The sequence below is a fragment of the Cydia splendana genome, chromosome Z (genome assembly GCF_910591565.1).
Source record: "Cydia splendana chromosome Z, ilCydSple1.2, whole genome shotgun sequence".
In the NCBI taxonomy this organism is placed as follows: Eukaryota; Metazoa; Arthropoda; class Insecta; order Lepidoptera; family Tortricidae; genus Cydia; species Cydia splendana.
The window spans coordinates 29826332-29848928 of NC_085987.1; the positions used below are offsets into that span (position 1 = coordinate 29826332).

General features: G+C 36.2%; 1 protein-coding gene and 1 long non-coding RNA gene across 3 annotated transcripts in view; both read left to right on the forward strand.

The window, feature by feature from the left end:
- Positions 1–22597, forward strand: part of LOC134804940 (uncharacterized) — a 213803-nt gene that overhangs the window by 17509 nt on the left and 173697 nt on the right. The gene's annotated exons all lie outside the window — the stretch shown is intronic.
- LOC134804859 (CCR4-NOT transcription complex subunit 7-like) lies at positions 389–21773 on the forward strand. Of its 2 annotated transcripts, none has more exons than XM_063778156.1 (8): positions 389–702; positions 777–881; positions 1487–1596; positions 2912–3025; positions 14463–14581; positions 17083–17240; positions 17995–18135; positions 18987–21773. In XM_063778156.1, exons 2-8 carry the CDS (start codon positions 777–779, stop codon positions 19101–19103), a joined length of 864 nt encoding a protein of 287 aa, XP_063634226.1. In that variant the 5' UTR covers positions 389–702; the 3' UTR covers positions 19104–21773. The 2 variants fall into 2 exon arrangements, with proteins under 2 accessions (XP_063634226.1, XP_063634225.1); XM_063778155.1 differs by having other exon boundaries at positions 389–691.

Genomic DNA, 22597 nt, shown 5'->3' on the forward strand with positions numbered 1-22597 from the left:
GTAGCATACTACACTATTTAAGTCTGTTATGTTGGTAGTATTGCTCTTTGACAGTTGTTTGTCATACATGTTGGTAATGATTGGATAACCAAACATACACACAGACTAATCAAATCGCTACTATGGAAGTCCCGTCTCTTAAAACGTAGTGATTATATTCTCTTTGGACACAACCACGACAAGCCCACAATAAACCAAAGAAACTACAAAATATGTATGAGCCCATTTCAGATGCCCTTTATTCCATTCCAAATTGAATATCACTGAAAATTTATGTTATTTCTTGGATACCCTGTTGATCGTGTATAACTGCTTAACTTAATTTGACAGATAGGTGTTTTGATGCTTGCAATACCAAGACTCAACTGTCATATTGGGAGGGACAGCGTCAGCCTTTCGGTTTTCGCTCCGTGATTTTTTGACTTAACTGCATTTATTTAGTTAAAAACGTTAGGAGTAATTTATTTTGCCAACAAAGCACCTATTTCTTTATTAAATCGTATGAAATGTTACTGATTTTTATCATTATTTATGAACTTTACTTACATTGAAGGGTGAGAGTAGCGTTTTTTTAATTTGTACAATTTACATGATATTTATGAAATTATTAAGGTATCGGGTATTTAAGTAAACCACGGTGTCGAAAAAAAACGAGATTTCCTCCAACACGGAGACGGATTACAGATTCAAAGTAAGTTTTTAGTAAATTTTACTTTCATCGAACGGGAGGTACTTTTTTAAATTGTAGCCTATTTAAAACAATGTTAACGTTTTAGATGCCCGCCGCCAGTTTCGGGGCTCAGCTTCCCCCTCTTGGCGACGGGGGCATCAAAGACGTGTGGAATTCCAACCTACATGAAGAATTTCAAATAATAAGACAGGTATGTAATGACTAGTTTTAATAAAACTTTGTGAACATTATTTTTTATATATTCTATTTACAGTTTCAAAGTACCTAGTTAATAAGTTATAAACTTACGCTGTGTTTTTTTCGTGTCAATGCTGCTTCAGCGAATGTGTTCAATTATCAAACCTACATTACTGTAGAAAACATTTCACAGCTTTTTTGTATGCCATTAATGCAATGAATAATATATAGTCTTGCTTGGCCAGTCACACATACAATGTGTAGCATCTGCTGTTCTGACAGGTTCAGGCACTCTACCAACATTCTAAGACACAAGGCAAGCAGATCTGTATTTTCCAAAGATGATTAGAAATCTATGACCAGCGTCGTAGTATAACCAGTGTTGTTTTACACTACAAACTTTGCTTAGTGGAGCTAGCGTGTATAAGATTCTATGCAAATATTTATTTATTATGTTCTACCTACCTGACACCCTTGCCCATGTGTCTATTATCTGACAATGCGAATTCTTATTCTCGATTATACCATCTATATTGCACATCAGTTGTCTATGCAGTAACCAATGTGACAAGTACTGTGTATACATGATGTTTTTAAAAAGTATTATGTTTATAATAGGTGGTGCAGAAGTACCACTGGGTTGCTATGGACACAGAGTTCCCCGGTGTAGTGGCACGGCCTATTGGTGAATTTAGGTCCACTGCAGACTACCAGTACCAGCTACTCAGGTATCTTTAATAAATACATACTCATCTCTTGCATTGCATGTTTTTTAGGATACTCAAATTAAGTTTGTTTTGTGGAGCTGTGATGGATATTAGTTTAAGTAACTATAATGACAAAAAGAACATCATCAACACAAAATATAAGACAGGATAATAGGATAGAAAGGTTTTTCTTGAAACAATTTATATATGCACCTATTTGTAATATAGTCAAATTGCTTTTTTACCTATGTAATCTTATAAAATAAATAACGGACTTCACAAAACAGTTTGGAATGCCATTAAAATTATTTACTACCTTAATGCATCTTCTATCAATTACAATTAGTCCAAAGATGTCAAATAATTGTCGATGAGGTGTTCGATTCCGGTCTTCACCAGTAGTTCCATTTAAACTTAACAGAGAAGATAAATCACCAGATCACTGCTGCTGAGAAGTTCCATTCTATTCTTCATCAGCAGTTCCACTTCCACTAATGGCACTTTTTTAGAAGCAAATGCTAGATTTGTCGATGAAATTACAAAAATTGCTATAATGTATACCTATTTAAGATTTGAAGAGAGAGATAATATCACCAGACCTTAATTTTTTGCCAAAATGGATCCAATCTGGAAGTGTATCCTTTTTAATAAATAATGTGTCTCAGGTCAAGAAATGACAGAGTTCTAAGGTAACAAATATTAAAACTAATAAAAAAAACCGGGCAAGTGCGAGTCGGACTCGCGCACGAAGGGTTCCGTACCACAATGTAAAAAAAAAAGAAAAAAAAAAACAAACAAAAAACGGTCACCCATCCAAGTACTGACCACTCCCGACGTTGCTTAACTTTGGTCAAAAATCACGTTTGTTGTATGGGAGCCCCATTTAAATCTTTATTTTATTCTGTTTTTAGTATTTGTTGTTATAGCGGCAACAGAAATACATCATCTGTGAAAATTTCAACTGTCTAGCTATCACGGTTCGTGAGATACAGCCTGGTGACAGACAGACGGCCGGACGGACGGACGGACGGACGGACGGACGGACAGTGAAGTCTTAGTAATAGGGTCCCGTTTTACCCTTTGGGTACGGAACCCTAATAACATAATACCACATTGAGAACCTTACATCTATGGGTGTCGGGAGTATGGTATGCTATAAATTTACATGTGTAATGTGCTAATGTGTATAAAATAAGTCAAATACAATACAATGGAATCAATTTAATTAAGACTAGTTACTGCGGTGTTTTACTACTTACCATTTTGTGAAAAACACCCAAAACCTGATGTGGTTAACAGTATAATTTTGTTACACTTTTGTCATTTTCGTTTTTAGGTGCAATGTGGATTTGTTGAGAATCATTCAGCTGGGCCTCACATTCATGGACGAGAATGGCAAAACACCGCCAGGCTACACCACCTGGCAATTTAACTTCAAATTTAATTTACAGTGAGTGTGTCTGTGTTTTATAATAATTATTTTATTTAATATGTTCTATAGTGTTTTACAGTACATCTGGGGCCATTTCTCAAAAGCTTGTAACTTGTAATACAAGTGGATATCACTTTTTGACAGCTTTTGTTAGAAAGGGACTTCCACTTGTATTACAAGTTACAAGTTTTTGAGAAACGGACCCCAGGGGCCGATTGCATAACAAACTACAACTAATATTACAAGCGGAACTCCTTATTTAATAAGTGAAATTTTTTTTTTCTCTACTTTCATCTGCCATCGGCTTTCTTAGCCATAATCAGATTGTATGTATCTATACATTTCCTTTTCAAGGTGGTGGTCCATTAACCACCATTCCTTTTATGTGAAGAGAGAGGATGGATTATTCTCTCTGGTCTAGTTCCAAGATCTGCCACCTTTTGAGTCTTGTGATGTTATCGGTGTCGTTTAATAGGTCTCGGGCAAGTTCGTTCTCATGGTTTGTTAGCCTTTCTTTATATTTCTTTGAGTAGCTATTTATTTCCTCTTTGATGGTTGGTATATGTAGGTAGTCATGTATTTCCTTATTTCGGGCAAACCAGGGTGTACAAGATATTGTTCTGAGGACAATATTCTGGAATCTTTGAAGGATCTCAAGGTTAGAGTTGCTAGCTGATCCCCAGAGTTGTATACCATACGTCCAGATAGGTTTTATGATGCATTTGTATACCAAGAGTTTGTTGCTTAGTGTCACAGGGGACTGTCTTCCTATTAGCCATAGTAAGCGCTTAAATTGTATGTTGGCTTCATTTTTCTTTGCTTTGATATGATTGGCCCATGTGAGCCTCCTATTTAGATGAAGGCCTAGGTATTTAACACAGCATTCACTGGGTAGTGTCTCTCCTCGTAAAGTTACAGGCGGGCAGTCTCCTTTTCGTAAGGTAAATGTTATTTGGAGTGACTTTGATGTACTAGCCTTGATTCTCCATTTTTCGAGCCAGTGGTCGATTTTTTGTAGCTGTATTTGCAGTTTTCTTGATGCTGCAACGGGGTCTTTGTCAGCGGCAAGGCACGCTGTGTCGTCAGCATATGTTGCTGTAACTACATCTTCTGTACATGGAAGATCTGCGGTGTAAATTGAGTACAGCACTGGGCCAAGGACTGAGCCCTGGGGAACTGAGGCCTTAATGTCATAGAGTTCAGAGTATTCATCACTAAATTTAACCTGGAACTTTCTTCCGAGTATATAAGACCTTAAAATCATATAAAATGAGTTTGGTAGTAGGTTTTTCAGCTTGAATAGGAGCCCTTTGTGCCAGACACGGTCGAAAGCTTGTTGTATATCAAGAAACGCGGCAGCGCAGTATTCTTTACGCTCTAGTGATTGTCTTATCTTAGCTACTACACGGTGTACTTGTTCAACTGTAGAGTGATTTTGACGGAAACCAAATTGGTAGTTAGGTATTATGTTATTCTCTTCCAATACTGGTTTTAACCTGCACAGAAAGACTTTCTCAAAGGTTTTGGATAATATTGGCAGTAAGCTGATAGGTCTGTAAGAGCTTGGTTCTGTTGGAGGTTTTCCTGGCTTTGGTATCATGCATATCTGGGAGACTTTCCAAAGCTTCGGGTAGTACTGCATTCTAAGAATAGAGTTGAATAGCATGGTAAGGAATACCACTGGTTTTCTTGTAAGGTGTCTAAGAATCTCAGCCGTTATCAGGTCAAACCCTGGTGCCTTCCCTTTGCCCAGATTTCTTATCACCCTGTAGAGTTCTCTGGGTGTAACTTGTTTCAGTGGTAGTGATAATTGTTGGTCACTGTTTAATCTGGCTTCAACCTCATTTTCAAAGTCCTGCATTGTTGATGTATTAGGTGTAAAGACTTGGCTAAGATGCTGTGCAAACAATTCTGCTTTTTCTTGAGGCTTCTTAGCCCAGGTTCCATTATGTGATCTTAGAGGGGGCACCATTTGTTTTGGTTGTTTGAACTGCTTAGTTATTTTCCATAAGGAATAATTGTCATTTTTTGTGGATGACAAAGAACTTAATTTTTGGTGAAATGTTTGGTTTTCATGATCTTTTATCATTGCTTTTAGTTCTCTGGCAGCTCTGTTAAATGCAGTTTTGTCTTCCCTATATCTACTTGTTTGCCATCTTCTTCTAAGTTGTCTTTTCTCTTTGACTTTGTTTCTTATTTCCAGGGATATATTTTTTGTGGAGTTTCTAGTTTTAATGCATGGAGTTGAGAGCCAGGCAGCTTCCTGTATCTTGTTTGTTATGTAGAAGGTTGCCTCATCAATATCTTCCTCAGTCTTTAGCTTGACCCTCAAGTTTATATGGTTTTCTAGATGTTCTGTGAAAGCAGTCCAGTTTGTTCTATGATTACATAATGTTAATGGGTGTTCTCTTTGTATTACATTTGCACTAAATGTCCCTATGACGGGTGAGTGATCAGATGAACTATCAAAACAACTCCCAATATCAAAGTAAGTATCGGAGAAGCCTTTGATGATGAAGAAGTCCAGTAGGTCAGGAACTTTATTTGGGTCAGTGGGCCAATATGTAGGTTCTCCGGTTGATAAGGTCAATAGTTTAAGGTGCAGTGGGTTCAGAAAACGAAGTTTTTAAAAAGCCGTAGCTCTTTTTTGGATCACAATACGGCTGCCATACATTCAATTAACAATCTTGAGGGCTTTTTCTAGTGACTTCCGTGATTCGAATCCTAAGTTTTTGACTTTTGCTCGATAGAAAACGATCACGAACATAGGTCTAAAACGGACTTTAAACATTCGTAACAATTTGTGCACAAAAGATAAAAATATGAAAACTGCTTCTAATAACGCGCAATTTTATGCTTGAGCGAATTCCGCGATTACTTTTTTTTTTAATTTAACATTAAATAAATAAGTTCAAAAACATGATATCAGCGGTCCCGTGCACGCAACTTCTTTGATCAGATGCCCGCTGGGCTTGAACGAAGGCGGTCCTATCGCGGGGCGCACTAAACTGACAGTTGTGTTTTGCAATTATTTTGACATTAAATCATATACGTATACGAAAAAGTATACCAGTAGACAAATTGTATTTACAAAAATAGGGTAAATTAATTATCATCACATAGAGCTCGGGTCTCATCTTAAATTTGATTTGTTGTTGTTTACGGGGGATAATTATTAAAAAACGCAGTAAACTATCTCAAAACAATACGGTTCTAAAATCATTTAAGTAATTTGCTCCTTCAAACCCCGCTTAAAATGAAAAAAGTTTGAAGACTCATACTTACTGATTGGAGTTAATTTTCATTATGCTGGTATTACCTAATATTGCGTACCCATGTGACTTCTGTACGTCAACGTCAATGAACTGATTGTGATGACAATTTTGTGATCTTGTATTTATGTTAGAGAACTTTTGATCTTCAAATATTGCCTATTAATACGGAACGATATGTAAATATTTCGTGTACTACTTGAAAATCTTGAAGCGGTACACCTATCTTGTTGCTGTGAGGTCCGCCCAGATATATAATGCGGTTACGTGCTGTTATGCAAACCTTCATGAAATCAAGAATAAATAAACGACTATGGTCTAGCCTCAGTCCTAGTGAGTTTTTGCGGCTCGTGAGGCCGGGATATACTTGCCTACGAGGCTTACAGGCCAATACCGTTGCGGACTGGTTTACTGTGATTGTCTATGTATCGATTGTTATCCAAATTTACTATAAAATAAAACAAAGTTTCTAGTTCAATTATATTCTGTGCATATTTAATTTTATTTTTTATACCTCGTCGATGACAAACAAGCATACGGCCCGTCTAATGGTAAGCAGTCTCCGTAGCCTATGGACGCCTGCAACTCCAGAGGTGTTAGGTACATGCGCGTTGCCGTGCCTAACCCTCCGCACCCTCGTTGATAACTGGCAACCATACTCACCGGCAGGAACAATACTATGAGTAGGATCTAGTGTTATTTGGCTGCAGATTTCTGTAAGGTTGAGCTCTGCTCTAGATCTGGAATGACATCCGCTGTGCTGTGTCCTACCACACAAAGCGAGATGTAATTCACAGTGCCCATACCTCTCTTTTGGACGTAGTTCAAGGACCAGAGGAATGTCCATATATCTTAAGTATTTCCGTACTAAATAACTACACAGATTCAGATTCTGAACATATAACCGTAAGTTTACCAAAAATTTGGCGTAGCTGTACAGTCAGATGCAGAGAAAAACAATCCGCCAAAATTAAATTTCCACCCTGCCAGGACTTTATTTATTGATAAAGATAACGATATGTTTGCAAAAATGTAGTGATGAACATAGGTGGACAGTAATTTTGGATGCGTAGGGGAGAGCGGGGAAAAACGCAACACTTTGTACTTTGAACTTAGTTTCTGGCTAACCGTTATTATTTTGATGAAATTAATGTAGTCATATATAACTTCATTGCATGTTCTGTACATTAACATCTTGATTAACCTTATAATTGTGTATTTTGTATGTAAGTACCAGAGTGACTAAAAAATCGTCTTTTGTTACTCATGACCCGTTGGCGTGCAGAAAGTAACACGTGTGGGTCAAAAGTAACAAGACACAGTGGGCTGTAATTAATATAATATGATAGGTATATCAAATCAAAAAAGTACTAATTAAATATGTAAATTATTATTGATCACACACTTTAATATTTGCATGTTTTTATTTCAAGTGATGAGGTCAATTATTCTGTTATAAACATGTTTTCTACTCAGATAATTCAGGGTCAGAGTTTTTTCACTCACAAATATGGCATTCATCGTTTAAATCAGGGGTCTCCAAACTTTTGGGCCGTATAATAAACCTGAGGGCCGTATTGCGCCTCAGAATTTTCGAGCGGACCAACGTCGGCGCCGAGGGGGGGGGGGGGGGGGGGGGTGTATCTGGTTGCTGCTGAACTGATACTGATAGAGCTGAACACCGCCGGATTTGGCCCGCGGGCCGGGGTTTGGCGAGCCCTGGTTTAAATCATCATTGACGCATTAAGCATGTGACACCATATTAGATTCAATAGGTATATATTGTATGGGATGTAAATGTTACTTTTGTACCTATACGGCTTTGTTACTTTTGTACCCGACCGCATTTTTCTGAAAACATGAAAGATATCTTTGAAACGGAACGTGGTCGAGAAAATAAATTGCAATCAATCTAATCAATAATCAATATCCCTTCGGGTGGCAGGGCCTCCGGTTGAAGGGTAGGAGAAATGGCGCGGCCATTTTTTAAAATATGCCCCTGCGTGGCAGAGGGCGGGAGCCGGACACTTCCCTAATTGGCGGCAAACCGGGAGACGGTTCCGTCATAACAAGCCCGTGAGTGGCAGAGACCGTCTCCCGGCCTCTGTGCGACATCGTATTTCGCGCCTAAAATAAAACCGTTAAAACTATGCCTTGCTTGTTCACTCTTGCAAGATGCAGTCGTCAATAAACAAGGATGGTATTCCTTAACGGTCGAATTCCCGCGTAAAATAAAGTTTGTTAGAACTGTGTGAATCATATTAAATGTATTGTTTTGTCATAAAAACTGCTTTTTCTACAGTCAATTGTTTTATTTCCTAATTATACGTATTTTTATACATGAAAGTAGAAAAAAAATTGGTAATAATATGAGATTTGATCAAGTCCAGCATAATTCACATAAAATAGAATGTAATTCATTGGTATACAATCAAATAAACCACTTTATGCTGAATTCAATAATACATAGTTAATATATATCCTTCATACATATTTTTTGAGAAACGGTCATATTTCTAACACGCGCCAAATTCGCGATGACCATCCTGGAGGCCCCGCCACTTGACGTATATTTTTCCAAAATGGCCGCGCCACTCAACCTCAACCCACCGTTAAATCTGAGGCGCCGCCATTCAACGGCTTGTTGTGTCTGTCCGTCTCCCGGCTCCCCGCCACTTACCGTAGAGACCGGGAGCCGGACAATGCCACTCTTGGGGATATGCAAATATTCAGAAACTGTATGTATTTTAATACAACGTAAACATCAAATAACTAAAAGTCGAAAAACGTACTTTTGATTCGAAAAATCACGTTGGGTCCTCTCACACAACCTAATAGCACGTGGCGCCCATTTCGACTGAATGCAAGTGAAGGGGGCGCCACTGTCTATCACCTAATAGCAGCGGAGTGGTGTTTTGACTATTAGATACACCTACAGAGCAATAGTTACTTTCCTTTCCACCCGTCGTTACGTTTGTCCCCGCTCTCCCCTACATTTCACTTGAAAAAGCATGCAAAATTTTCTTATTAGCTAGGTACTACAATTAAATATATACAGATTGAAGCTAAGCTAAGTTAAGTAAGTTATACAATAATAACATCATCGGAATACACATATGATTTCAATGAAATTGTCTTTGAATTGATTTTGCGCCTTATCGAAAGCCCTATTGAATAGAGTAGTACCTAAATAACGTTTTTCATCTGACGACTTCTGTAATTATTCGGTTTATTTAGTACGCGTATCTAATGAATTCGATTTTAGTTAATTTACATTTAAATACGTCACATGTGACATGAACAGACAAGGAGAGTAAGATAAAATATATTGTTTCTCTTCCTTCTTTCAATGGAACTTTTTTAGAGTTTCTCTTCCTCAAAGGAGGCTAGTGGTTAACACGAAACTCAAAATACTCTCATTTGCATCTTAAAAAATACAGGATGGGTCACTGACCTGTCCCAGTAAAGTGAGGTAGTGTGCGTGAAGTGTGCTTGTGTGTGAAATGGGGTAATTTGACAGAATCTGAAAATTTTCCTCGGGCATACCTCGCCTTAAGGTTGTCAATGCATTTTTTCAATTCACGACCCCGGGTTGTTACCAGACGGGAGCCCCAATGTTACCCCTTACTGTTCCAGTCGCCTCCGCTGATGAACCGTTTGCCTAGAGTCTTAAAATAGTTTTTAAATGTTTCTTCCTTAATAGAAAATCTTGGAGGGCAGTACGCAGCACTTATATTTATTTCTCCGATTCTATCCTGTACAGTTATAGAGGTACTTTGAAGATAGTTTTCTTTACATTCGCTATGTGGATAGTGTTTTATACTGCTCTTTATTATTATTGCTGTTCCTCCATGTGAGGTCCCATCGGGGTGGTCTGTATTATACACATTGTAGTTTTGTAATTTAAATTGTTTTTTGTTGTTCAAATGGGTCTCCAACACCAGCATTATATCTATTTTATTTGTTTCAAGTATGATTTCTAATTCTTTTTTATTGGTCAATAACCCGTTTATATTCCATGTAGCAATAGGCCTGATGACAAATTTTGAAAACCCTTTTAATATTGTCGGTACACTTGTATTAGTTCCGAAAAACACTATATTTCAGTTATACTCATAAGATTTAACATAGATAATTGCATTTTATTATAGCTAGTTTAAACTTCGCGCGAAAACGCCTCGCATGCCATTTGTGACGTCATCATTTAGTTGGTGGTAGGGTGGTAGACATTGTTTACATACTTACAGTTACGAATTTCCCTTGAATCCGAATGATAATGTTAATTCAGCACCATATATTACGATTAGGGATGATAAATACATTAAAAAAAATTATCACAATAACTCATTTTACACAAAAACTCTCACACGGTTGCAGTTTAAGATGAATTATTTAGATACATGTAAATTTTGAGCGAAAATCACCGAACGCCGCTTTTACTTTTTAATTTTTCATTTTTTCTAGTTACGACTGCCAACATGGCAATGATAGTTCCATTCAGCCAAATAATTAAAAAAGTTTGTTGTTGAAATATCTATTATTTAGCATTTTTTTTAAATAATAACAAATAGATATCTACTTTATATCGTGTAATAATATTTTTTGGACGTAATAAATGTTTAGTGGCGAAATAACATTTTTTTTGCACCTTTCGAACTCTTTGGTGCCCACGTATAGATTTCGGTCAATGAGGTTGTCTATGTTGCTCTAAGAAATATGTTATGGATTGATGACGTCACTCTTTAGAACGCTTCTGATTGGCATTTCAGTAAAAATGGCCGATTGGAGAATTTTGCACTTTTATTTTATTGAATATATTAATAATCCTTCAGTTTATACTGATATCGAGCCATTTTTTAGAATCATATTAACATATATGTTTCGTTGAAACCATTATTTCCATGATTCTTTGTTACTTGCAACAGGCCTATTCTAAGGTCCATCACGGCAATTTGTTAATAAGCGTTGAATGAATGAATGAATGAATGATTGTTTATTTGCGGAATATGGGTTACAATAAGTTGTTACAATATTAGTTATATAGTCCACCATACTCTACTTAATTAAGCATGCAAATATAAAATCTAGACTTCGTGGCTGGAAGTCACACAAAATAAAGATGCCTTATTAGTAAAATAAATGTAAATGCTTACATTAAACTACAACTAGCTCCTATTACTAAACTTAGCATTTAAAAACTCGCTTATAGAGTAAATACATAATTCACATAGCCACATATGCAATTTTTTCTTGAATTGTGTTAAAGGAAGATTTTTGACATCGCTAGGAATTTTATTAAATATTTTAACACACATAAAATAAGGCGTGCGAGTTGTTTGTTTCAGGCGTGCTTTAGGTACATTCAATAGGTTTGTTGTTATTAGTGAGACAAGAGCACCCACTTGTGTCACGAGTTGGTCAATTTTATCTGCTTGTTTGTTTAGTGTTTGTAATAACATTGTTTGGTATTCATTATGATTTGAATGAACATTACTTTCTATCTCATTGAGTTTGTATGGCTGTGGCCTCCTTAAGTCCACTTTATTTCTCATCTTTATTTGTTTTTTAACAGCATCACTATACGTATGTTCTGTTGTTCCCGAGGGTTCTGTTTTGTGGGTTGTCTCCTGTGGTACCGAGGTTTGGTTTGTTTCATTATTGTATATTTCAATATCTTGGTCCTGCATAGTTTGTGTTGTTATGGAGTCAACATAGATGGCCCGGTGAGTATCACCTCTATGTTTTTCTGCTGTCTCTGGATTTTCCATTACTTTTCCCCTATTACTATATTTTGTTTTTATTTTTTTTTACTTAGTATTTCCTGATACACTTTGCACCCTTTGTAACTTGCTGGGTGGGTCCCTTGACAAAAATAACATGTGGCTGCAGTTTTCTTGTCTTTTGTACATGCGGTAGTATTGTGCGCTCCAGCACATTTACAACATACGTAAGGGCGCATGCAGTAATTTTTTGTATGACCATATTGTTGGCACCTTGTGCACTGGACTATATCAGTTATTTTCCTTGGGTCTTCTATTTTGACTCGTTGGTTGTAAATATATTGTATTTCTTTAGCCAATTTATTATTTTCATGGGGATTCAGGTTTACAAAAAACACATTATAGGGTTCTTTTGTATTTTTCTTGCGGGCATTGACAATTTCTCCTTGTTACCTGTATTTTCTATGGCTTCTATAATAGCTTCCTTCGGAGTAGTGTGGTGAAGGTTCTTGATGACTATTTTTGTCCACCTCTCCCCTTTGGGCTTAAAGGTATGACCAATGAGTCCCTATGGCACGGATGTGATCAATTAGTTTTTTGTAAATTGGCACAGTTTTAGGGGCTATTCATAAATTACGTCATTTCAAATTAGGGGGGGGGGGGGTCTGGACATCGGATGACGGTAGCATGAAGTAGGAGGAAATGGGGTCATTTGAAGCATGATATTTGGATGATTATAGGGGGGGGGGGGGGTCCAAAATCGTCAAAAATCGATGACGTAATTTATGGACAGCCCCTTAGTGGAAATTATCATTTCATCCCTTGAGACTATTTTATATGTATAGTCTTCTTTTTTCATAACTTCAAGCAGGCACTTTGTAAGCTCCTCCACATTTTCAATTCCATATAAATAAGTTGAAGGTGGTTTGGGGAAGTTTAATGTTTTATCAACTACTGGCTCGTCTGTTCCTCCATCTTGGGACTTATCAAGGTCTAGTAACTGGAAACTGTTCTCCGTGGGTATTTGCTTTGTCACTGGGTGGTTAATTTGCTTCTGGACAGTACTTTTTGTTTTTTGTATCTTGTGGGTAGGCATATTTTGCTCAGGAGAGCGGACCCTTTTTTGACTTGGGGCTCTTTGCCAGGGGACTGTAATGACCTCTACTGGTTCGGCTGCAGAGACCTCGCATTTGCTCTGCTCGTATATCTTTTCGTCGTGGTTCTGAACCGTTTGGTTTATTTTTGAAGGAATGCTGTTTGGTCCATCCGAGCTTGGTTTTGATTCTGGTGTACTGTTGTTTGGCTGGTTTGGACTGGTGCCCACCGAATTGCATCTTTGTCTGGAGTTCGCATGGAATAGTCCTTTATGGAAAACTTGTTGAACAAGTGTTTTATTTTGTGGCATGTTTTTTGTTATTTCAATGGTTTCGCTGTTTTCTTTTGGGTCTCCACTCATCGGTTAGATGAATCCGATTAAATGGTACACTTGTTATCCATTTTCAATCTGTATTTGGCCGAGCATTATGAATTACAAAAGTTTTCTGACACTAATTTTAAATTATTTGAGGTTATGTTTCACTATGAAATTTGGTCCGTTATTTAGGTGTTATTTCGCACTTTTTTGAAGAAATCACTGTTATACGACACTTTAGAAGGGTTTTGCTAACAATTAACCACTTATTTTTGCAATATATCACGAAAATACACAATAATATCGCTATTACTTCGCAAGCTATAACTGACGCGTTTGCGTTCCGTTTCACAATAAGTGAAATTAGAAAAGGAGTTCCGCTTGTAATATTAGTTGTAGTTTATTATGCAATCGGCCCCTGGTGCTACATTACACCCTGTGTTATAAATACTATAATAAGCACATTACCTACATAAATACGTCGAAAATTTAAAGGGTCTTAAGGGGCCACATATACTGTAAAGCGTTGTACGATGCAAGTGCATAAAATAGGAAATTCGCAACGAGTGGCGAATTACTACCGTATGCGAGATTGTAGGGAAATGTAAAGTCATTCTTTCTTTCATACTGTGTCTATAGCACAGGACGGACACGCCATACATCAAAAATCATTTGCGTTTGTATGTGTGCGCGGCACGTCTGTACACGCGTCATTGTGTGTGTGGGTAAGTCGCTTTACTGAGAGGACGCCAGAAGTCCGCCAGATTCATGTCGCGGCCAGTCGCGGGGCGAGGTAATGCTAATGCGAGTCTGGGCGGGGCGGTGCGTGGCCGTTCTGTATGATAATACTATTACTTATTCTGTGTCTATAGTTGGGCATGAGTTGTTAGTCAGTGGAGAATAGGCAGAGAGAACCATGCTGTCTTTATCTTATGCGTATAACCCCTAAAAAAGGGGTCAGTATAGACTACTCTGTTACTGACAAAACTTGTTTACCAGATTATATTACTTATTGTATTGAATATAATTAATTAAGTTGATTTGTTTTACAGAGAAGACATGTATGCGCAGGACTCCATAGACTTATTGCAGAACTCGGGGCTCCAATTCAGGAAGCATGAGGAGGACGGCATTGAACCGCTAGAGTTCGCCGAGTTGCTCATGACATCAGGTAGCCTTTAATAACTCACTTCATTTTAAATTAAAAGTTTATTCACTGAGTAGGCCTTGTAGGGTTGCGTTCACGTATCTGTACACATTGGCGCCCTTCCACAAAAACCAAAATGTGTTATAATTATAAGCTTGTATTTTATATCTGTTGTTAGAAGTGATTTGGAAAAAGTTTCGGACTAAAATTTATACATTGTAGAACAACGCCAGTTAAAGATAAATTAAGACAGGAAATGTGAAATTTTGCTATGACCTGTTAGACTAGACAAAAAAAATCAAAATCGCTCTCCTTCTTAATGCGACTGGCAAATCATATTACTTTTAAGCAACCGGGTTTTTTAACCTAATTAGACCCCGCTGAATCCGAATTTGCCGGTTGCTCGATAGAAATCTTGACCGGAAGTGAGATATTTGACATTAAAGGTCCCTTTTTTTAGTTTTTCGTAAATAACTCTTAAACGGTGGCGCATAGCAAAGAATGTTTTGAAGATTCAGTACAATTTTTCGCTAGGATCAATATTCAAAGAGATATTAACGCGGGAAATTTAATTATAATCACTTCTAAGGTCCCTTTTTTTAGTTTTTCGTAAATAACTCATAAACGGTGGCCAATATCAAAAAATGTTGTTAATCCTTTACCGCATATGGGTCCAAATTTGGAACGTAATGATATTATCCTCGTGGATTGATATACGCGTCATCTGTTTTACTGAACTTGTAAGGGATAGAAACTATGAATACTACTGAACGTTTTCTGTACTTGATACAGCTTCTAACTAGTTTGTGGTCCATATGGCGTTACCATTTCCACCGACGTCCGGCAATTTTACTTGCAAGTGTGATTGACTACTTTGTAATTAGCTTTTCGTTGTAATATTTAGTGCAATAAATAAATTTCCAGCGTTGAGTATTAGAAAAATATATGCCGCGAGATTTTACGGTAAAACATGTAAGCATTTATATTCAAATTACTATGTATGATGTCGTGAAAGTTTGAAATGGAACACTATGCCTTACAAGCTAGAAGGATTGGACTAATATGGAACATTATGCATTAGTGATTATTTTATCAGTTTGCCAAATATGGAACCTTATGCATTCAGGCAAGCTACTTCTTTATTTTATTTTTATTAAGTTGGATACGTTAGCCGCATTGTTAAAAATCTGTAGATAACCGGTGGCAGCTGATAGCTACAGATAACCAATAACGATCAAATTAATTTTCTACGTCAATGACAAACAAGCATACGTTCCGTATGGTGGTAAGCGGCTACCTTAGCCTAAACCTTACCAAAAATAAGTATAAAAATAATAAATAGTTTTTGAAAATGTAAGTGATGTTTTTTAAACTTACATTTCCATACATATCAATATATATACATACAGTTCCAAATTTGACCAGTTTAATAATCGGGCTCCGGTTAGCCACTAATACATAAAGTTCCAAATTTGGAACAAATTGTTATTTACTATTATTTTTAATTAGGTCGAATATAGATTTTTTTCACAATTTTTTTTATGTTACATTTATAGTATTTTATTACATATATTTAATTCGGGGAGAATAAAAAATCCATGCGGTAAAGGGTTAAACGTTAATAATCTACACAAAATTTAGAACAAAAATGATTGAGTACACTTTTCGCAGGGATCAATATTTAAAATGATAATAAAGAGGGAAAGTTAATTATAATAAATTGTAAGGTTCCTTGTTTTTTATTTTTTCGTTAATAATACGAAAAGTTTGTCTCATAGCAAAAGAAATCTTATACATAAATAATAAACATAAAATTTCCTACAAGAAACATGTAGAACACTTTTTGCTAGGATCAATATTTAAAAAGACAAAGCAGCGGGTAAGTTAATTATAATCAATTTTAAAGTCCCTTTTTAGTTTTTTGTAAATAACTCGTAAACGGTGTCCCATAGCAAAATAGGTTTATAAGAATAAAATATCTACATAAAATCTCCTCCAAAAAACATCTGGAACACTTTTCTCTAGGATCAATATTTAAACTATTTAAAGTGATAAGCAGGCAAATTCGGAAACAGCGGGGTTTAATTAAGGTAAAAAACCCGGTTGCCAAAAAGTAATATGCTTTGCCAGTCGAAATCGATTTTATGAAAAATATGACCAGTCTATGTGACATAACCTACTCACAATATTATATTTATACAGTTTTTAGGGTACACCAAAGGGTAAAAACGGGACCCTATTACTAAGACTTCCCTGTCCGTCCGTCTGTCTGTCACCAGACTGTAACATTAACAGTGATAGTTGAAATTTTCACAGATGATCTATTTCTGTAGCCGCTATAACAACAAATACTAAAAATAAAATAAATATTTAAGTGGGGCTCCCATACAACAAACGAGATTTTTTGCCGTTTTTTGCGTAATGGTACCCTTCGAGCGCGAGTCCTACTCGCACTTGGCCGGTTTTTTATTTAACCTGTATTATCTATTATCTTGCTTGTAACTAATTTTCTTATTTATTTGTAGGCCTGGTTCTCATGGACAACATCAAATGGTTAAGCTTTCACTCCGGTTATGACTTTGGCTACCTGCTAAAGCTGCTCACCGACCAGAATCTACCACAAGATGAGAATGACTTCTTTGAGAGTCTACGGCTGTATTTCCCTACAGTTTACGATGTCAAGGTAAGTTCTAGTTCAATTCATGCATGGCTCAATATTCGTATTATTTTACAATCGGCATATATATATATATATATATATATATATATATATATATATATATATATATATATATATATATATATATATATATATATATATATATATATAATATATATATATATAAAATTAATAACGATCAAATTAATTATAATATATATATATATATAAAAGGCTCCAAAATACCTAGACATTATTAATTATTATTTAGCTACTAATTTTTCAAAATCCGTATTTATCATTGCCTTTACATTCACTAGAAAAAATTCAATAACATAACACATAAGCAATATTACTAAAAAAAAATTATAGTGTGAAGGAAAATAAAATTTGTTTTAAATTGAGGTCGATAATGTGGTTTATGTAATGACCGGAAGATATCGTCATTCTACTTTATAAATATGTATGTACATCCATGTAATATTGTATTTCTGGTACATTTCGTGTACAGCTAGTTCTTATTATGAAGGAATTAAACGTAAAGCATTTGTTTGGCTGTTACATAAGTAACCTAAAAGTTCGTTAGATATATGTACATAATATTTAAATTAGGACTGTTTAAAGTTTTTAGAAAACGGGAAGTATACTAAAAACTTCTAATCAGAAATATACCAAGACCCAGGGCATCCAAAATTCCTTCACTCTAAGAACATTATACATGTTATGGCACTTATTGCTTATCAAGAGCCAAATATTGAGTAACTGAATTTGTTTCCAGTACCTCATGAAGCTCTGCAAAAATTTGAAGGGCGGATTGCAGGAGGTGGCAGACCAGTTGGAGCTGCGGCGCGTTGGGCCGCAGCACCAGGCTGGTTCCGACTCTCACCTCACTGGGATGGCGTTCTTCAAGATCAAAGAGGTATTGTTGTGTTTTTCAGAACAGATACATACATACAGTGCTGATTATACACGGTGTAACATGAGGAAACCGAATAATTTTGACCACGCATTTCTGAGGTCAAAAGAAGGAAAAAAATGTAATATGAGTTTAGGTCAATTTCGCCAAAAAAAAATTGTTTTGTTTTTTCAATTTTTTTAATGTATTTGTACATAAAAAATAAATGTTATAGGTAAACTTGTCACTTAAAATTGATTTTTACATGTTTTTTTCGTAAAACCTACGTTTTGCAAAGTGTTACTTGTCACTTTTTGACATCTATCAATAAGGATATTTAGACCACGTCCCATAGCAGTAACATCACCATCAAAAAGGCCTTTTACACTATGTAGCAATAAAAACTTATATTTTTTTAAATTAATATTATCTCTGAAACTAGGCGAATTTCAAAAAAGTTTATAGGACATTTTTGTCTCGAAATATGATCAGGAATACGCTGTTAAAATTATTCGGTTTCTTCATGTTACACCGTGTATAACCGTTGAATCAATCGTAAATACTACATTTCATAAACTGGATAAGAACTGTTGATGGAGTCGCCATTGCCGGATACGGCAAGGAAGAAGAGAGAGAGAAATACTACGAACTTATTTTGGTATTAACGGTCTCCTGCTCTCTACGACCGACCTATTCGGTTTAATTGTTTTGGATTTAACCTTCGTATAATTTAAAAAAAATGTTAATCTCGCAGTTGGGTTTATCCTTGTTAGAGTCGTCTCGGCGATTAAAGCTTTGTAAATAAATTTAGTAGATGAATAAAGTGTATACAAATGTTGTACGTTAATAACATAGAATCGTTTGTTCGCTTGCAGATATTTTTCGACGACAACATCGAGAGCTCAAGCGGGCACCTGTACGGTTTGGGCGCCCCGTTCTCCGCGTCCGCGAACACCTTCCAGGAGGGCGGCGAGGCGGGCACCTCGTCCTGATCGGCGGAGGCCGGCGCGCCCGCCCCGTCCCCGCGCCTGTACCTACAGGAGTGAACCGCGCCCGCCGCGCCGGCGACTACCTTCCTGCCTCGAGTGCGTCACTCACACAATACACTGGACTCTAAAGTGAATGGAACTCGCATATGAATATGAATTGAAAATGATTTATTCCCTAATTGTTACTGTGCGTCCTCGGTTTTAAAAGTATTTTACCGTTCAAAAAGAATGAAAATATTTTTAAAATAATGACATTTATTTTTTAAATAGGTGACTCATATTTTTATCAATTGTCACATAACGTGTTAGTTACGTTTTTAAACATAATTTTAAGCTTTCCATATTATTTACATTTATTTTATTATGTCTATATGAAATGAAGTGTGTAAGCCGGTATAGAATTATTTTACAGTGGTATACATTATTTCACTAAAATGAACTTTGATAATAACATTATTTTTTACCAATGACAATTTACCACAATGCAACTGAAGCGTATTTTAAGTGTTTAACGCAATTCCAGAAATAGGCAGGTCATGTTTCTTTTCCGAAATTACGTTGATGTATATGCTACCAGCTTGCCTCAAAACGCATGTTACTACCTATTCACTTCAGTACGCTCTAGATTCTCTAAAACATAGACGTAAGAAATGCGATTGTGACTCAAGTTTCAACGTATTTAACAGCCAAACTTGTATTATGAGTTCAATGAAACCAGTCGGTGCTTAGTTTTAATTTCGTTTGATATTCGCACTTTTACAAAAATGGCTTCCCGCCATAGTTTTCAACGTTAAACATAACAGTGAAACCTAGCATCCACGTCCTGGTGAACCATACATGCAAACAAATATTGACGAACTACGATTAGGATCACAGACGTTTTGGCGCAACTGGCCCTTACTCTATCTAAAAACACTGAAACTGCAAAATAGACATCGCATGTCAACTTGCTTGAAGCACAAGACACAGCATAATGAAAGGTGCATTGTATACGAACAAAATCTAGTTCCTATCACTCGGCTTCGACTCCTGGGAACAGTATTTGATATTTAATTTACGACGATTGGGATGATTATTTTATAATGAACTGATTTTACTTAATTTTTATATACTATTTGGTGCGTCTTTTTTACGTGTCTTATACTTATTTATAATCATGTATTAGCTCGATACAATTTTTTTTTATATTTTGGCATTAATGTAAGGGATATTTTTTTAACGTGCAGCAATACCATGTTTATTTGTCTTACTATTGTACAGCGAAAAATTGAAATTCATTCATAACTGTATATGCACTATTGCACCTGTGTGTACATAATTGCATATAGGATTACTTATCATTATATTCATAACGTGACGCTGCTAAACATGAAATTTTGTTTTAAACTGGAACTTCTGTAACTATCATGTGACACATCGAATTTCAGAAATTATTTATATAACGTAAATGATCAAATAATAATTTCTACGAGTCTGAATACTTAGGTACTTATATTTATAAAATACTGAATTGAAATTCATTTGACATTTTTTGTGATAAAAATATCTGTAAATACATAGGTAGAAAATGATACTCCTACGGTGTTTCTATTCTTGTAACAAATAAGACACTTATGATTTCGGACTATGTCTTTGACTAGTGCGGATGGACGGATGCATTTATTGAAGTCGACAGAAAAACGCGAGTGGCATGACTGAAGCAGATAAGATTTTATAATTACACTTAATAATAGGTAATATTACGCGAAACTCTGCCACTACCACAATCCATCACAATCTGAGGGTATACCGCGAAACAAGAACACGCGTGTCCCGGTAGACCCTTTGTAAACAAACCGCCTGATGCATCAATGTCATAATTTTCTTTTTGTGATAACTTGTCAAAAAACAGTTTAAAAAAGGCGCAGTACCTAGTACCTATGTATAAGGTTACTCTATGGTTTACGATAGGCGCTAGTGCTGCACTCTGGCGACAGAACCTTGCAGTAATAGAGTTAGACCAAGAAAAGTCTGCAGAGATTTTGATAACCCACGCAGTGCAAGTGTTATTTTAAACGTCATAATTTCATAGAAGTTTGACGTTTAAAGTAAAACTGCATTGCGTGCTATCAAAATCGCTGCAGACTTTTCTTGGTCTAACTACCCCCTATTATAAGAAATTTGTTGGCCACTTACAACAAATAGTTTTCGCCATCTAAGATTATCAATGAATTTAAGGATTTTCAGGCCGTTTTCACCTATCAAGGGAAGGATTCTTGAGGAAGGTTTAGGTGTATAATTTGCAGGGCGGATAGCTAGTGTTTCATAAGTTTTGATTCAGTCAGTGTGCGTTACCCCAGAGCGCGCCGCGCTCTGTCTCTCTTCCGTGGTTACCCCTTACTTGACGATATAGAACCAGATAAAGAACGGGTGAAAAAATATTATGTAACAATTTTCACCCGTTCTATCATCTAATCACATTTTAAACCGTTGAAAATTATCCTTCAATTTGATGCTCCCATGATTACTTAAATATATAGGAAGGTATGTATTTATATGATGTAGTGTTAATTTTACAAAGTAAATATTGTAACACGATGTATTTTTGGGTCTCAGGCACCTGACGGATTTTAGCAATGTTTTTAAATAAATATTTGAAGGCATACTAAAAATATGTAACGGGTCCATCGCCAATTAATTTGTTTAATTTACCTTTAATTCCGACGTTTCGACACAGGTTTCACTGGTGACGTCGTCGCTGCACACTTGTCCGCGACCATCCCAGTGGAGACGTAGATACGAAAAGTCATGTGACGTTTACGGAATTATCCCGCATACGGATGTGGCCGCGCTGACCTTATACATATACCTAGCCCAAGAAATGATTCCTTGAAGTTAACGGGATCAGAAAAAACCTGCATGTTATGTAGTGAAACAAGTCTCGGGGCGGATTTTTGAATTTCGACCGCCCGATTTCGTCTATTTCGTTCAATTATATCTCCACTACTAGGCATTTAAATTCTACTAATAGCATTGAAAACGCTGTTCAATACACAATTTTTATCGCTCGTATTTCAAAAATTAGCATTTTGCCGTTTTTCACCGATTATCGAGTGACGAAATCGAGCGATCGAAATTCAAACATCGCCGCCCTGAAAGTTGTAGCATGTAGTTCTTTCTCCATACTTGAATCAATTTTGGAACTGTTTACACCTCAAGGTTTCCTCATTTGCCGGATCCAAACTGATGGCGTTTATAATTACAACTCCAGAAAATATGTAAAATAACATTTTTAAGAATTACTATCGAGCAACGAAATAATGATTTAGAACATGTCTTGTTGAAAATAACTTATTAGAGCAAAGTTTAACCGTATATACCCTTTCTTAGATTAGATTAGACATAACGGGTGAAATAATTACTAGATTGTTGGAACTTGGATGACATTAACAAGCTGTTAGGTGGGGGAGAAAGCTTATTAGTGAACTTAAGTTTTGTATGCCTTAAATAATAAATGA